Source organism: Sus scrofa, chromosome X, assembly GCF_054392235.1.
Source record: "Sus scrofa isolate SSC_HxYL_T2T_F1_AM1 chromosome X, Sscrofa_HxYL_maternal_Yorkshire_Landrace_v2.0, whole genome shotgun sequence".
Classification (NCBI taxonomy): domain Eukaryota; kingdom Metazoa; phylum Chordata; class Mammalia; order Artiodactyla; family Suidae; genus Sus; species Sus scrofa.
Window position 1 is genome coordinate 14,811,491 of NC_139401.1, and position 18,196 is coordinate 14,829,686.

General features: G+C 37.6%; 2 protein-coding genes across 30 annotated transcripts in view; one reads left to right on the forward strand and one right to left on the reverse strand.

Annotated features, from left to right (window-relative positions):
- The window catches only part of FANCB (FA complementation group B), a 742,096-nt gene that overhangs the window by 480,682 nt on the left and 243,218 nt on the right, over positions 1-18,196 (reverse strand). For 2 of the 24 annotated variants that reach the window (XR_014835747.1, XR_014835732.1), the window contains one exon: positions 13,225-13,277. The exons of 21 other annotated variants lie outside the window; for them this stretch is intronic. The gene's annotated coding sequence lies outside the window, so the exon portion shown is untranslated. Of the gene's footprint in view, positions 1-13,223; positions 13,278-18,196 lie in introns of those variants that run through there. One more of the 24 variants, XR_014835755.1, reaches the window with a different exon arrangement.
- Positions 1-18,196, forward strand: part of GLRA2 (glycine receptor alpha 2) — a 177,141-nt gene that overhangs the window by 36,008 nt on the left and 122,937 nt on the right. For 2 of the 6 annotated variants that reach the window (XM_085008544.1, XM_085008546.1), the window contains exons 4-5: positions 3,870-3,937; positions 12,190-12,413. In XM_085008544.1, coding sequence (XP_084864670.1) covers positions 3,870-3,937; positions 12,190-12,413 — 292 coding nt within the window. Of the gene's footprint in view, positions 1-3,869; positions 3,938-4,033; positions 4,102-12,189; positions 12,414-18,196 lie in introns of all 6 variants that reach the window. The other 4 variants (XM_085008547.1, XM_085008548.1, XM_021080517.2 and 1 more) reach the window with 3 other exon arrangements.

Genomic DNA, 18,196 nt, shown 5'->3' on the forward strand with positions numbered 1-18,196 from the left:
ACTCGTGAAAGACTGAAACAAAGTAATGATCATGATATTGAAAGGGAGAAAAATGATCTTTAGGAACAAATTCCCCTTGTTAAAGTAGACAACTTCAGCAGGACTTGAATGGGGCCTGAGTTTCTGGGACCATTAAGGCCCCAGGTGGTGCTGGTTCTGCTTATCTTTCAAACCACAGTTTGAGTAGCAGGGGATACAAGAGTTGGATGCCTTATGCACAGTGATCCTATTCCCTATTAACATCAATTTGATCAACTGATCCAAAACTGAGGATGTTAATGAGCAATAACCAATACCTCTATTATCCCTCTCAAATAGCATAATCATATTTTTACTTGGGCTACCAAAACAAATGCCTTACTCCAAAGAAGATAATCTGAGAGATATAGAGCAACAAAGAGGATCAGTATGGAATGGGGCTTGTCATACTTTGTGCTGGGAGTCAGGGAGGGGAGTCATTTTTCCAAATACTTAAAGGCATTCCAAACATATTTTTTACTTCCGTTTATATATGAGTTACATACTTAGTTATGGCAATACTGTTCTTTCTCATAATAATAGGGCAAAAAATAAAGGAGGAAAGAGAGGGAGAGAGAAAGGGAAAGAGGAAGGGAGGGAAGATGGGAGAGAGAAGACAAGAAAGGAAGGGAATGAAGGAGAGAGAATAATGATATAAAAGATTAGATATCTACATAATTCCTCCCAAACTCTCATCCAATTCACTTTGGAACATCTTTGCTGATAAACTAATTAGATGAAGTTAACTAGTGTTAACTCTTTTTGCAGTTTATAGAATACATTCATTTGCAGGTGAACATACCTAAGAATGTGCCCCTGTTAATTAGAATACCTTAGCAGATTATTAGGCTAAAACACAGAGGGAAGCTTGTACTGGCACATAAGAGGGTAACTCTCAAAATTGAAAAACAATTCTATCACTTAACCCAAAGAACTTGCAGGCGTAGTCCCATATTTAGGTAACCTCTATCATTAGGATAATTCTACTGGTGTCAGGCATTTTAACCCTGTAGTTTTAAAAAGTGTCCCTAAAGTTAGGCAGTTTCTGCCTCTTATAAACTCTGCGACGTTGAGAAAAATAACGAATTCTTTTTGTGCCTCAGTTTCCTCATCTATAAAATGGGGGACATGGTAGCATTTAATTACTGAAGAATGAAAGAAGGCACTCACTGTCAAGCAGTGAGGTTTTAATATGTGTGAGCGCTTATTATATGCATGTGATAACCCCATATCAAAAAACCCTATTTTTTCTTACCAAGGTTTTATATCCAAATGCAAATGAACCTTGAAGCAATACCCAAGTTTGAAGCAATTAGATGTAAAGTATCAAATTATCCTAGAAACATACAAGCCAAGGGGAAATACCACGATTGGAAGGTCAGAAGAAAAGAGGTTATTACTCAAATGAATCTAGTGCAGCCAAGTGTTGAAAAGTTTAGGTTTTGGGGGAGTTCCTGTTGTGGTATAGCAGAAATGAATCTAACTAGTATCCATGAGGATGTGGTCTCAATCCCTGGCCTCGCTCAGTGGGTTGGTGATCTGGCGTTGCTGTGACCTGTGGTGTACTTGGATCCTGCATTGCAGTGGCTGTGGTGTAGGCTGGCAGCTGTAGCTCTGATTCAACCCCTAGCCTAGGAACTTCCATATGCTGCAGGTGTGGCCCGAAAAAAAAAAAAAGAAAAACAGAAGAAAAAAGAAAGTTTCGGTTTTAGAATCAGAATGATGAGACATTGAGTCTCAGCTTTTCTAATTACTGTAGCATGACTTTGAGCAAGTTACTTAACCTCTCTAACCCCCAGTTTCCTCATCTGAAAATATTTATTGGAGCTGTAAAACAATTCCTCTTTTGTGAGCATTAAACTAGATAATTTTTTGACATGCTCAGTACAGTATGTCAATATGTAGTAGGTTAAAAAATATTTTGAGTTCTAGCAATATACTCATACTGCCATTTATTGGGAAGGATAAAAATAGCTATGTGGTGGTATGACCCAGCCTTTTAATTGGTTCCAAGCCAGTTGGGGAAGCCAGACACACAGATAATGTATAGTACAAGACAACCTATATTTAGATTTTCAAATTCCTCCTGTTAAGATGACATTTTTCTTTTGTTTCTTTCTTCACATCATTCACTTTCTATCTTGCACATAAAAATTCATGAAAGTTTTCCATCCTGAATCTAACCATCTAAAAGGAAGTATTTTATTGTGAAGAAAAAAAGGAAAGATACACGATTTCTCATGACTTGCCTCTACCTTGTCTAATTTATTTCTTATTAGCAGGAAATTTTGTTATAGAATAGAATTCTATGGCAAAGAAAGAGAGTCCCTTTGATGTTTGTTTTTGTTTTGAGCAACCAAAAGAGAAAAATAAGACCAAGCAGAGTAGCAAGTGACCATGGAAAAGAAGTCAGGTTGGCAGATGCTGAGTAACAGGGGGATGAACTAAAAAGACGTAGGCTGAAAAATGTTTTGGTAATATGGTGGTGCCTATGATTCCATGCCTGCAAACACTTAAAAAAATAAACACAATTAAACAGGAAAGTTCGTTATTTAAAAACAAACAAACAGCTTAATACATCTCTTTTACCAAAATTCCTGCTCCTTCTTTTACCAAAAGTCTCTGCCTGGGGATTTAAATTAGCTGCTTTGCCCAAGTTTCATCATTTTGAGAATGCAACGTGGACTTGTAGCAGTAAAACCACGGCATTCAAGTGCTGTCACAGCTGTGTTTTACTACCAGCCTTTGAGAGAGGCCTCAAGCCAAACTCCTCCTCATTCAGATCCTTCCAGCTTGTTGGGTACAGAGCCAAATGTACTGAATGTAGCTTGCACCAGGTTGCTGAGCCTTTGTCAACTGAAGAGAGACACATTTCCATAGGGGAAAGCAGAGGCTGAATGGATGGTTCATGGCAGTATGCTCTTAACTCAGAAAGCATGATGGGGAAACTACATGAATGCAGTAAACATACTGCCCAGCAAAACATGAAACTAGAAGTCGTTGGAAAGTGATTTACCCACTTACAAAGAGCAAAGAGTCCGAGGTCATGCCTTCCTGAACACATCTAATTTATCTGATCTCTGAAGCTAAGCAGAGTGGGGTTTGGCTAGTGCTTGGGTGAGAGAGAAAGGGCAAGAGGAAAACAGAATTAGACCTTAGGTCTCTGGAGGGAAAAGCAAGCTCTTTGTTCAAAGCACATCTAGGATTTATAAACCTCACTCTATACTATATTTATTGAGGCAACCATCTGGACATTGACATGCTATATTTCTTAAGAGGAGCCAATTGTCTTTGTTTTTGCATTTCTGTGCATCATTTTTCATTGGGGGCCACAAGAAATAAAGAAGGAATGGGGTAAATTCAGAGGTATCAAGAGAATCAAACTAGACCCACCGATTTAAAGGTTATCCCACAAAAGGAAGTGGATGTCTCTGATCCATCTGCAGTTCAAAAATACAGCTTCTTGGGAACTCATGACCCAGGCTATTTCATCACCATGGCACCCACTGTTGACATCTACAAGGTAGATGAGCCTAAGGTCAAAGAAATCCACCCACCCAAAAGGCTATTTTGATAGCAACTATTGACAATGAATTCTGTTTAATAATATTCAGCTTATATTTTCCAAATTCAAAACTCTTTAGGGTAAGTTGTCATTGCTTAACTGTCATGACTTGAAATGCTAGTGGAAATGTTACCACTGTGAACCTCTCTGGGAAAAACTTTTTTTTTTTTTTTGCAATTTCACCATCATTTTAATTTTGTTTACGTCTCTAGTCATCTGCACAGATGTTAATGGAGCTGTATTTTTGCTTCAATGTCTATTGCAACATTCTTATTGCATTCTGCAGGTCCTCCAGTAAACGTTACTTGCAATATTTTTATCAACAGTTTTGGATCAGTCACAGAAACCACAATGGTAAGTGCTAAAATGCCACTGGCAAGAGAAAAAACGTGACTTGATTATGCCATGAACACAACCTGTCAAATTTTCTATTTATTGTTCAACTTGCAGGGCCTCCTGTAAATGTTACCTGCAACATATTTATCAACAGCTTTGGGTCAATAGCAGAAACTACAATGGTGAGTGGGACTGAGCATTGAAGCCATCGTGTGAAGGAGTGGGATATGTGACCAAAGAGCACTGTTGTCTATTTGTGGGACATTTACTGAGTGCCAACTTCCAAATTCATTCACCTTTAGAAAGCAATTAGTTATACTCTTTCACCTTAGAAAGTCAATAGTCAAGAGTTCATTACTTAAAATTCAATAATCTTTCATCCCTAACACCAGACAAATTTTGCAAACATGTTTCATTAGATTTAGGTGGATCGGTAACAAGCATGTTGTAGTTAAGGATACTTAAATATTTGCACCTCCAATGTTTAAGAAATACAAATATCAAAGTTCGGGAGATATTTTTCATATAATGGAAGTTTTAACATAATCAAGCCTTGGATATGCTACATTAAACACACACACAATTTGGTGGCAATAGAAAGTTGTTCCAAGTCCACAGCAATTACATCACATGCATGGCTTTTCCAAAAACAAACAAACAAAAAAACCAAATAACCAAAAAAAAAAAAAAACCCAAAACCCAAACCCATAAACATAAAATTAAAACTCATCATAATCTATGTGGAGACATGTTTCACATATATGCGAAGATTTGGACATTATAAAATCCACCAAGATTTCTTATTAATGGCAAGGTGGTATTGTTGCCTATAGCACAACCTATTAAATCAGTAGCCCTACAGTACTAGGCTATAGCATGGAAATTATGTTTTGGGTGAAATATTTTCTTGGTCCCCATACAATTTAAGTCCTAAGTCAATTGGCTGGTTCTAATTTTCATGACTGTAAAGTATACAGCCATATTATTAGATGGGATCAAAATAAAATACAGTTGAACTTGACTAAGTGCTATGGTGGCTGATGTCCTAGACATACTCAGGAAGTGAAATAATGAGCATAATTCCACTGAAAAGTAAAAAATAGTGTTCCCCTGTTTTTATGAATTCTCTCTTTTAGGCTACTAGGATCATGTTTAACAAATTACTGTACTTTTTGGTGCCCCTGATGTTAGGAAAGAATAATTTACTTTTACTATTCCTTTCCGCTGGCGAGTCAGACTTAATGCAACTCTACTACCCATTTTAATATTATTCTAACACAGCACTTTCCAGAAATGAGACTTATGGGTTTTTGAAAAGATGTAGTGTCTTAAGAATTTTACCCAAATAGGAGTTCCTGTCGAGGCTCAGTGGTTAATGAATCTGACTAGGAACCATGAGGTTGCAGGTTCGATCCCTGGCCTCACTCAGTGGGTTAAGGATCTGGCGTTGTCGTGAACTCTGGTGTAGGTCGCAGATTCGGCTCGGATCTGGCGTTGCTGTGGCTCTGGCATAAGCCGGAGGCTATAGCTACGATTAGACCCCCTAGCCTGGGAACCTCCGCATGCCGGGGATCCGGCCCTAGAAAAGACAACAACAACAAAAAACAAGAAATAAAAAATAAAGAATTTTACCCAAATAGGACCGTTTTGATAGGGTTATTAAATGAGTCATAAGAAAAGATGAACAGGGAAAGAATAATTCAACTCTGGACTTGGCATTCAGTTTCTGTCTCTCCCCTCTTGGTTTCATCCTGATAAGAGGGGCAAATCTTCCCACCCGCCCAACTCACTATCACCAGCTTTACACGATGGCATTCAATGACAATATTTGCACGACCTAATGCTGATTGCATTAATTAGACCCCTAAGTTGCTTTGATTAAATCTCCTCATTGCATTTTATCCTCAATCAAAAATGTAAATGTACACCTTTTCAATGTTCATTAAAGCAAGGAAAAACTAAACATTTAAGGAGATGAAAACGAAAACTATGGATATTCTTTTCAAAAAATTTTTCAGTTGATTTACAATGTTGTGCCAATTTCTGCTGTACAGCAAAGTGACCCAGTCGTACATATACATATATGTTCTTTTTCTCATGGATATTGTTTTCCTGTATCTTTAAAAGCTACTGAAGGTATTGAATAAATGGGCTGCTTAGGTGCTTCCTAGCCACTTGTTAAGGTGTCCTTTGTCATGTTTCATATGAGAAAATGTGGAAATCATTGCCCAAGTGTAATATCAATGGCCTGTCTATCCTGCTGTATGAGACAGACTGAATGGCATGATGAGAAGACTGGCATGTATTGTGCCACTTTTATTCCTCAGCTTCTGATGTAATGACAAACTGAATTTGGCTTTGAAAATTATCTTTTACTTTCTTCAATTATGGCTTTTGTGTGAAACTCAAAAAAATTTTTTTGAAACTTTACCATGCTGAATTCAAAGAATAAATCCTCATATCACGTAGGGTAGGGACAGGCAAGGTTTTTTTTTTTTTTTCTGTAAAAAGACAGAAAACAATATTTTGAGGACCAGTCTCTGTCACAAGTACTTAATTCTGCTTTTTTTTTGGCATAAAAGCAGTCATAAACAATAGTAAGCCAATGGGTGTGACTGTACTCCAAAAAAAAAAAAAATCTTCTAATTATAAACACAGACTGTAGCCAAATTTGACCCACCGATCATAGGTTGCCAAATCCGAGATCCACCTTGAAAAGATCTTACCTTCCCAGACCCCTTAGGGTCCTGCCTGGGAATCCACCTGGTGTACAATGCAGGTGTCATCACAGCATGAGCTTCCTTTACTCAAACCCTGACATTCTATCTTCCATGAATACAACACACAAAATGTGGCTCCAAAAAAATGGTCAAAAAGTTAAAGAGAACCAGATTCTCCCCTGAACTGTCTTTAGGTTGAATCAAAATATCAGACCCTTAGCTTTTCTGCACAGTAATGTATGTAGTCATTGAGGACACTGATTAGCCAATGAGGAGGGAGATAATAGTTTTTGTTTCTCTGTGTTTTGGGGAGTGAATTTTGCCAAGACTGCCTTAGATTTTTGAATTTCTAAACATGATGATTTTCCTCTCTGCCCTCATGTCCCATTCCTACTCCATGACCCTGATAGTATTATGGAAAGGATTTGGTGTGGATGGTTTTTTTGTTTCTAAATAAGAGGCAATAATTATCTGTTTTAAGAAGTCAACACAACTTTCTTTTAGTGCTATCCAGTCTATCATCTTAGGTTTGATGAAATACCGCTAAATTATTGTTGGTATGAACTGCCCACAAAATTTTACTCACAGACCCAATGTTGCCTCTCATTCCTTTAATACGTTGGTGTTGAAGGTGTGGGTTCACAGGACAACATATTTGTACTATTCTAAGGAATATTTCATGGATCATTAATATCATACACATTATTTCAAAATATACACTTTTGTTCACGAAGAGTCATGGGGATCTGTTGATTTCCTTTTCTTTCTTTCCCCTTTATCTAGTGATGGCAAGTGACTTCACAGGATGAGGAGTATATCTGCAACCCCTCTTTCCTAATATAAAGGCATAGTTTGGGAATATTAATCATGTCTGTAAAGGTCAAGAGTATTTGCCTGCCTTTTGCATGCAGCTCAGCCCAAGGCTGGGACATCAGAAAATGCAGAAGCTCCAAGCTTCCAAATGACTACCTGGAAGGATATGGGTGAAAAGAGTGTGATTTGGACCTGTGGTGCTGGACCAACCACTCACTACCCATGCCACAGCAGCAGATTCTGACCTTATCCTCATGTAATAGATTGCAATAGGGGAAGGGGTTAGAAAGAGCTGAAAGTGTCCACAGAGCCTCTCCAGGATATGATTCCAGCTCCCCAAACTCTTCAAATTCCACATGTTCTGCTGGTTACCGCTGCAGGGTGAAAAGTTGTTTTATCTGTGATCTGAAATCACATTCCTGAGGAGCTGGACAAGAGGTAGATAGCTAGCCCCTTAGGAGAATGTATACCATACTGTAACTGCAGAAATGACACTCTGGGCTCCCTTTCATTCTACAGCTACATATGCAACTCATAAGGAGATGCTAACTTACTGGGAATAGCAAGGAGCTAAATTTCTTATTTATGACTTAAGGAAGAACCAAGAATCTACCTGGCACTTTGTTAATCTGAGATTTAAGATGATCTTGGTCTCTAAATTAACAACGCAATGTTAAAACCTGAATTCATCATAAAGCAACTGTCCCCCTTCCATAATTTCAAATTCGAGCTAAGTTCACATATACAAAGCCTGAACAGACTCAAGATAATGAAAACTTTACTGTAGTGTAGCTAGACGTTAAAACCAAAGTGCCATTTAGGCTCTGTGGGAAATCCACATAGCATATCTTTGTCTCTGATAACTATAACATAACTGGGTCAAAAAATAATACATATAAAGAGAGAGTAACAGTAAAGTTTAATAAGAATATGTATTAGACAGAGTGGCAATACCTATCTACAAATGCTAGACTAAATATAACAGTACCAAAATAATTCAATTTAAGGAAACTTTCTTTGTGGCATGGATATAGCATTAGAAGATAACAGAAAAAGCGAAACTTTATAAATTCTAAATTTGATATGAAATATTAGTATGGAATATAGATAGTTATATTACCTGTTAAGAATATAATGAAGATTCTATGACTTACACATGGTTTTTGAAAAAATAAAAAATATGTGTATTTACACACACACTCACACAAACACATTTTTTAATTTGAATGTTTCCATTACCTAATCCACTACCCAGAGAGTCAACCATAGGAAAAAAAATGTAACACAAGGAAATATGCCATTTATTTGAAGTAGAATTTGTCTCTGGAGAGAGAAGGCAGTGTAAAAGCAAAATCAGTCTGCTCTTAAGCATGTCTCTCAATATTTATTTCTCCTTTAATATTTCATTAAACCTAGGAGCAAAAATAAGACAAAGAAAGGCTACAGGACAATGTAACTATCTCCTGTAGTCTGGAATATCTTGAGAGAATAAACCTATCTATAAAAAACAGAGATGATAAATTACACGTATCATATGTTTACCCTACATTAAAAATGAGAGTGAAATGAAAGAATTAGAGAGACCCAGCCCAGAAAATCTTTTCTTTGCTATCTACTTCTGTATATCCTTGGGTGTTCTTTTCTACTCTTAAAAGTTTTAAGGATTGTCATTTATTTTGGAATAATTTATATCATCATCATCATAAACAAAATTACAGAAAATTTTAACTCTGATACATTATAAAGGACAAATAATTCCAAAAGATCAAATAAAAGTGTTACTACAGATAATTCCTGTCATTGTGACCTAAATTATATCTTCTCTTTTCTGCTTCTTCTTGCTTAAAAATAGGAAAATTAACATATTTTAAATTAACTGTTAGACATTTAATGGTTTTATTGTGATATGAGAGATTCAGTGCTCTTTTTAAAGTTCTGATATTGGGATAATTTGTTTTATTATTTTCTATACATAAAATTCAAAATAGAAAACCAGGAAACAGTGGAGAAAAATGCTTGTGGTAAAGATTTTTTTTAAAAAGATGTACATTATCTGTGAAAATTTATATTGAGATTTTTAATTTTTATTTTATTTTTGTTTGTTTTTTTAGGGCCACACTTGTGGCATATGGAAGTTCCCAGGCTAGCAGCTGAATCAGAGCTATAGCTGCCAGCCTACACCACAGCCTCAGTAATGCCAGATCCAAGCCACATCTGCAATGCAGCTCACAGCAATGCCGGATCCTTAACCCACTGAACGAGGCCAGGGATTGAACCCACATTCTGATACTAGTTGGATACTAGATGGATACTAGTTGGATTCATTACTGCTGAGCCACAATGGGAACTCCCAAGAATTTTTTTTACAAGGTCATTGTTTTTATATTTTACGTCACGAAGGTCTCTAGTGTCTCTCAATATGCATCTTTAAACCATTCTCGGGTTCAAGAGAGGCCTGCAATGATGGTCTCCTGATGATTTTGATATCCAGTGCTCACTGGCTTTTCATGGCCTCTTCTATAATTCCTTCATGTGTGGGGGCCTCAATGGCCTCAGAAATTTAACCCATTCGCCTTTGCTATTTCTAGCTATCATTACTTCCTGTACTTCAGAGTTTCTCTACCTCCAGAACTGGCTGGGACGACATCTTCTTCTTTCCTACCTCCTACTGAAACAAGCTCATAGACCCCCACACAAAAAATTTATTAAGCATAACTGGTTCCCACCCTAAGGGAAATAAAAGGGGTAGGTGTCACATAATGCCAAAACTGCGTTTTTTTCCTTCAGGAAACCTTAAGAAAATCTCACAGTTGATCTATCCAGTGCACATTTATATGCAAATTGGATTATTATATTTTCATTAACCCCTGTTTTGATTTTCCACAAATCACACATTCCCACTCTTTACTCACACAAAACTTCAAAGCTACCAGGAACTCCTGTTGCCAATGAAACACTGAACTGGTCCTCTCTTTCCAGTTACAATCTTCTGGTTCCTTTGGGCAATTCCAAAAATGCAAAATATTTGAAAAGGAGAACGCTGAGGTTCTGCCATTCTCTTGGTTCACTCATGGAAGACGGGGGCAGCCAGTGAGCAAATAGGATGGGATGGGAGCCCAGCTGGGCCCACAATAGTACCCTCTTAGGTGTGGGAATTTGCTGCACAACCTGGTATCATCCCAAAGAAAGTCCACTGATGAAAATTTCCAATTCAGAAAGTCCTATATTGTACAAGGTAGAAGCTTATGATTATTTCTTTTAACATTTGTTTTTCCAAATGCACTGGGTTTTGATGACTGATTTTCAGAAGCTAGTAACTATTGATTATTAGCATTCTTGAGGGCCACAGTGGGCACTCCCTTCTAAGAACAGTCACCTCTAAACTACTCTATCAGCCTGATCATCAGGATGGCTGTATTTGAAAAGTCATGGGAATTTGAAGAGTTTTGTAATAAGTAGAAGGAACTGGATTGAAACTCTTTTCCATATACCCTGTTTTACAACTTAGTTATTGCTATTTCTTTAGGCTCTAAAAGGATTAAGCAAAAGTGACCATCCTGTAGTGGTCTCCATTGCACCTTGACTGAGTAACCAACCATCCAAATTTTTCCTAGGACTGAGTGGGTTCCCTAAATGTGGGACTTCTGAGGCTAAAACTGGGAAGTTCTCAGGCAAATCAGGGCACATTGGTCACCATTACAGAAGAGTAAACAATGACCCCAAATGCAGATGCCAGAACAAAGATGTGGAGACAAAGCAAATGAAGGTAAAAAAGGAAAGAGAAAAAGATGGGATGAGAATATATCAGCCTAAATGACCATGTGGCAGACATGGACAACTGTTGGTTCTGAACCATAGTCCTGCTTGACTACGCAATACTGTTGAAGACTCTATTGGGTCTGCTCTGTCAAGCGAAACAACAGTTGCATGAACCTAAAGACCTTTGAGTAGAAAACCTCTGGAGAGAAGTTACTGGCCCAAGATGATTCATTAGTCCAGAAGAAAATTCCCAGGCCAAGTGGGAATAACCGGAAGGTGTACCTGAGGCTCCCACAAGGAAGGAACACCTTTATCAAAATGTGCTCAGATTAGGAAAACATGAAAAAGACCTCTATTTTGATGAAGCATCAAGTCGACTACTGTAGATACAACCCATTCAGAGAAATGATAAAATGTTTAAGAATTTCAAAAGTAAGTAGCTGGAAGGGAATTATCTTGTCAACATGAACCATGTTAATATTGATGTTGATGAATTTAAAAATATTGACCCATCATGTCAGAGTTTTATAATAAGATTTCCACTACCAAAATTACAGAGTGGGTTTTCTTCTGCCCAGAGCATCTGAGTAGAATGAAAATAGAGATCATGTCATTTCTGATTTGGAAAATGAATTAGTTTTATTGGACAATCTGCCATCACAGACTGACTTCTGTCTCATAGTTAGCTTTTTCTACAACAAAATCAGATTGAGTTAGTATTATTTCCTTCCAGAACTATGAACTTAAAAAATTCAACCAACTCAACTTCTTCCATTAGTGTTCTGGTTTGGTTGAGTGTTCTTTCTTTCCCCCTCTGTTCTAACTCCTAATAGAACTGGGTGGTTTATTTTGACCAAGATATACAAGAGCCTTGTTTACTCAGACACCAACACTGCATGCACCAAATCAGGGAGAAGAGTGAGGATGAAATGAGCCAGAGTGGGTGATAAGTAACTCTTCCCCATGGCATTTCTGTAGGACTACCGAGTGAATATTTTTCTGAGACAACAGTGGAATGATTCACGGCTGGCATATAGCGAGTACCCTGATGATTCTCTGGACTTGGACCCATCGATGCTGGACTCCATCTGGAAACCAGATTTGTTTTTTGCCAATGAGAAGGGTGCCAACTTCCATGATGTCACCACTGACAACAAATTGCTTCGGATTTCAAAGAATGGCAAAGTGCTCTACAGTATCAGGTAAGCTTCCTTTGGTTGTCACCTATTCCCTTCTCCATCTTTCTCCTGGCCTAGAGCTGCCTGCTTCTGCAGGGCAAGATGTATATCAATGCTATCCTTTCTGGTCTCTTGTTTATTATTTCCATCTTAAAGTTGGTAAGAGTGCCAGTGGTTCCCAAGGTCTCAGAATTGTAATTCTCCACAAACAATATTTATTTTGGTAGGATGGTGGGTAGGTGATGGTATTGTCTAAATACCTGCACAAATATGGTTTTGATTGGTCCTATAAAGGAAGTGAAGGCCTTTTAGTTCAATTACCACTGAGCATAACATACAAATTCTCATTTCAAATAATTATACCATTCTATAGCATTTAACCACACACACACACAAATTCAGTAGCTCAGCATGGTCACTAACAGCATAATTTGAGCCCAGTGAATGGAAAAATGGTTCTAATCTCAGTTTTACTTCTAACTAAACATCTGCGAACTTTTCTGGGGCTTGAGTTTGGGATAGAAAATTCCTCAGATGCATTTTTTGCTTTTGTAGTCAAATATGATCTTCTCCAGAATCTTTATCACCCTAAGCTCAAAATAATCTCTCCTTCTCTGAACTCTAGTAATTAATAGTGTCTCTTTGAATCTGTAAGGCTCTTACTTCTTCCTACATTATATTTTGATTACTTCTGTATACAAATGTAGTGTAAGAACATAGATTTTTGGGAATCAGACAAATCTACAATTAAATCCAAGTTTTGCCCTCTTATGAAGTTACATAAGCTATACCCGTCAGTTACCTTAGTTGGAAAATGGGAAATACCGTATTTACCTCTGAGTATTCCTGTGAGATGAATTATGTACGGCAGATGTCAGCAAATATTTTCTGTAATGCACAGAGAGCAAGTATTTTAGCTTTGCAGGTCAGACTGTCTCAACTCCATCAAAGCTACTCAACTCTGCCACTGTAGCACAAAAGAACCATAGCTAATACTTAAACAATTAGGTGTGGCTGTGTTTTAATAAAACTTTATTTATAAAAACAGGTGGTGGTTTATACATGGCCCTTTGGCCATAGTTTGCTGACCCTTGATATTGAGTATATAAAAATACACAGAGTTCCCACATGGCTCAGCGGAAATGAATCTGACTATAATCCAAAAGGACAAAGGTTCGATCCCTGGCCTTACTCAGTGGGTTAAGGATTTGGCATGGCCGTGAGCTGTGGTGTAGGTCCCAGACGCGGCTCGGATCCTGAGTTGCTATGGCATAGGACAGCCGCTACAGCTGTGATTCAACCCCTAGCCTGGGAACCTCCATATGCCAAGGGCGCAGCCCTAAAAAGACAAAAAAAAAAAAACAACACAAAACTTGCCACAGTTTCTGATGAAGAATATGTTTTCAACAAATGAAATGACAGCTGTTTGCATTTTAAAGTTAACGTTCTTTCTAAATAATACACTCTTTAACGCCAAGATGTTTGGGCTTTGCATCTTTTATAACCCTTCCTAAAGAGCCAAGGCAGTGTACTGTATATGACAGATATTGAATGTACTGAATAAATATTTTAAACATCCTTTAAAGAATGAATTCCCCCTTTCTCTCTAGTCTCTTTAAAAAAAAAAAAAAAACCCACAAAAACAAACAAAAAACACGTTCATGGCTAGTGTCTTTGCAAATGATTTTCACAAGTTTGCAGACTCACCACCACCACAACCTTATTTCACAACTCTATTTACAATTTAGGTCTGTACTATATATTCCATTCTTAACCTAATGATTTCACAGCTTGCTGATGGCAGATAGTTCCAGTGTCTTTTCGATGGAAAGAGGCCATGCAGTTGAAAAAAGTGGCATAGTCACTGCTTCCACAAAGAACCAGGGAAACGTCCCTTGCTTTATTTTTTAAGGAACATATTTTTAAGAAACACAGAATATTCCACATGGTAATGAATTTGGAGTAAGGTGCAGTATTAGCCGCAACCTAAGTTGATGTGACCTGATGAAATGGGACATATGTAGAGCGTGGTGCTTGGAAGAAGAGTTATAAAAAGCAGCACAGGGTATCAGCTGCTCCAGCTAACCCTCTGGGCCTTGGGTGGCATTTGCTCTAGTAAATACCTGGCATCATGCACTGCTGAAATAAAACCAGGTTTTTTTTTTTTTGGTTTTTTTTTTTTTTGCATTTGGAGTGGATAAGCAATGAGGTCCCGCTTATGGGAAACTATATCCAAACACTTGTGATGGCAACGTGTATATATGTATAACTGGATTGCTTTGCTATACAAGCAGAAATTGACAGAACATTGCAAATCAACTATAATTTTTAAAAAACAGGTTGTTTTTCCTACTGTTCTATAAAGGCCCTTCCATTCTTGAAACATGAAGAAGACAATGATCCCTAGGCTAGATGCAGAGGCAATTATTCTATCTCCAGTTCCTAGTTGGCTCTGAAATAGCCTAACAATTGTTTGGGGTTTGGTGGAGTTTGTCCTGTGGCAGGCTGGTTTAGACTTTCCCTTCACTGTGAATGTTCTATGAAATCAGGGGAAAGACCCTTGGTGTAGGAGAATTGGGCATGACATTTTAGGGAAATGAGGCTCTTGGCAGATTTGAACTGCAGGAATCTAATTATTTGCCTGGAAGAGTTTTCAACGAGCCAGACACTGTGCTGGGCCTAGAGATCCAGAGCTGAGTAAAACGCAGTGTCTGTCCTGGAAGGGCTGCAGTCTAACAAGGCAGGCAGACATAAGATAAATTAAGTAGTAGGAGTCAACAGGGAATGAGGGAAAGAACAGTGGCTCTAACTTTGAAGCTCGTGACTTAAGTATTGTTAGAATTGGGGGGTTGGCACCCACACTCCTATTTACTTGAGTCACTGGACTCAATTTCGCTAGAGGCTAAGGAGTAATTAGTGCTAATAGATGCCCAGCTGCAGGTCCAACTCAAGTTTACAGTCAAGTGGGCTACGGTTTGTGGTGTCTTAAAGATGCTAGAAAGTCCCCGCTAATGTTCCATTAGGAAGGGCTTTCCCTCTACTCTGGTTTACAATGCAAATACCTGCAGGAGAGCGAATATACTGTCTTAAATTCATACTAAGCTGTAAAGAGCTGGTATGAAATTTTCTTTCTGAAAGTAGATTTAATGTCTGTGAAGAACAATGAGAATGAGCATGTTGGATGCCTGAGAGGAAAAAATCAGGACAAAGAGAGTTAACAAAGATACGAGGAAGGAATACAGAAGTACCAAAGATAAACTCATGAATTGCCTTCACCTGACACAGTTTAATAATTACTTCACCATTGGTCCATACTTAAGAAATAATGTTCTATGGTGATGTTTTATATTTGAATTTCTCTCAAACCTAAAGCAAATGGATGATAGCATTTCATCCAGGAACAATTCTATGCTTTTTTAGCTTTGGAGAAGCAAAGGTAGAGTTAACTCTGCATGGAAACTAAAGGTCAAGGCTTTGATGGCCAAACAAAGCACAAAGAGAAATATGCATCCCATTGACTTCGTAACAAGCAAGATCACACTGCCTAAGATTTAATATATCTGTTTGCCAAAAGATAAAGGTTTAAAAAGGGGATGACAGGAGACCAGAAATCCATAAGTGTCCTGCAGATTCAAACACTTGGGCTACTTGTGTAAAATTCAAACAAATCTTTTAAATATGAAGCAAAGGTCTTAGCTCAGTGTTAGAAAATTTCTATCTAGTGATGCAGGACACAGTCTCTGTTGATAAGAAAGTGTCAAGTCTATTTCTGTCCACTTCTCCTCTGATTTATTTTTTTAATATTCACTGATATGCCTGATATTCCTCTGTTTTCAAGTTTTTTGTTGACACACTCCATTAAGTTTTGGCCATCCTTGACCAAAGTGTAAAGAAAGATACACTTCTTGCTTTATACACTTTCTTCAGAGACAGTCAAATTTGAAATTGAAGTTGCTTTAAAAGGCCTGAATCCATGGGGAATAATGAGGTGAGCCTTGAGTATCAGACATATTATTACCCAAACAATATTGAATTGAGTGTAATAAACTGTAGTAGAAGGCAGGTGATCATGGCATATGATGTGCAGTATGAAAGGAGAAAGGAAAAAGGAGAAGGTGAGCATTTTTAAAGAGGACCAGCTGGTCTCAAATGTCTATAATGTCTTAACTAGTATTTGTTTTCTTCCCTTACTTCCCACTGCTTCTGAGAATTTTCTGCCAGAACACTGACTTTTATAGAAGCATAGGATTTTTTTTTCATTTGAAGGTATTACTTCGCAAAATATATAATACAACACCCTTGTTTTACTGATGAAGAAGCGACTGCTTTCCAAAATTAAAGGAGCTAAAATAATGGAGCCTATCAATAGGCAAGCTAGGACAAGAATCAAAGCTCTTGACTTCTATTTCAGTGCTATCATCTTCTATCCCACATTAATTCTTCATTTACCCCAACTCAAATCCAAAAACACAAATACAATTCCAAAGACAAGTCACTTTGGAATCAACCGTTTGGGGACTCAATTTTCAAAGGACTATTGGAGGAAGAAGGTAAGATTTAAGATGAGAATATAAAGTATCTTCAAATTTTGCAAATGTATAAAAAGACTTTAAGATGCAACAATTGACTTTCAAATAGGAAGCTCATTTGATAGTTTAATATAGTCTATGCAGCTTATGCAGCATATCTACTTTCTGAAAAATTTTACTATCCCAAGGATCAAGGGGCTGAAAAGATCCATTAAAGTTATTAACTCAACTTCCCTATCTTCAGGCAACCTGTTGAGAACTCATTCTATTTTTAAAGACCTCCAGAGAAGGAGATTTTACATTCTCTCCTTAGATCCCATAATAACTCACTCTAACACTGTGCAAAATTCTCCCTTACATAACTTAAACCATATTTGCTACAACTTAAATCAGTCGCTTTTTCCTACATTTGTTAACATGATAAACAAATGGTTACCATTTTTAGAAAGATGGAGGGATTACCTGTTTTTGCTTTCATACATTTTCATCCCACCAGACTTAGCAGACATGTTTGGTCACCAACATTATGTTGCTGGTTTAATTTTACAGTGTGTAAAATCAGCACCAAGATGCTCTTCATCTTGCAGTTTTCAGTTTGCTGTGTGGTTTGGGGGCGCTACTCTTGAAGCTTATGATAGTAAATGTTATCCTGGTTACTTCTGATACTATAGTAGACATGAGGTTTAGAGTCAAATACCCTTGGGCTAGGGTCTCTGGCCTCAGAGCTAGCCTTGTGACCTGGGAAATTTATTCTCTCTCTGAACCTCTATTTCTTTAGCTTTGAAAAAGATGATTTGGTTAAGAGCTTTAGCAGAATATGCTATATGGATAGACAGTCAACAGTGACACTGCCATATACTCTAGGGCCCTTGGCATTTTCTTGCAATTTAATGATTACTTTTTCTATCCCAATCTTTAAGACAAAGAGTAAACTGATCAGGAAAGATCTCTACCAACTCCAGACATTAGGGATGGGACTGACCCGCTCCTTGAGTATAACCCTATAAAGCAAAGGTTCTTAACCTGAGGACAAGGGAAAAACTCCAAGGGGCCCTTGACTGCCCCTAAAAGTGTATGCACATTTTGTGTATTAGAGTATTTAAGGTCTTTTTTATTTGTTCCTTTAGAGAAACAGGTCCTTATCTTTCTTAAAGATGCTATGACCCTCCAACTGTTAACAGTTTTGCTTCAAGGTTTATGGTGTGCCTCCAGAATGCGTATGCCTGAGGCAAAGTTGTTAAGGAAATACTGTTTTATCTTCAGTGTCTTCTTATTTAA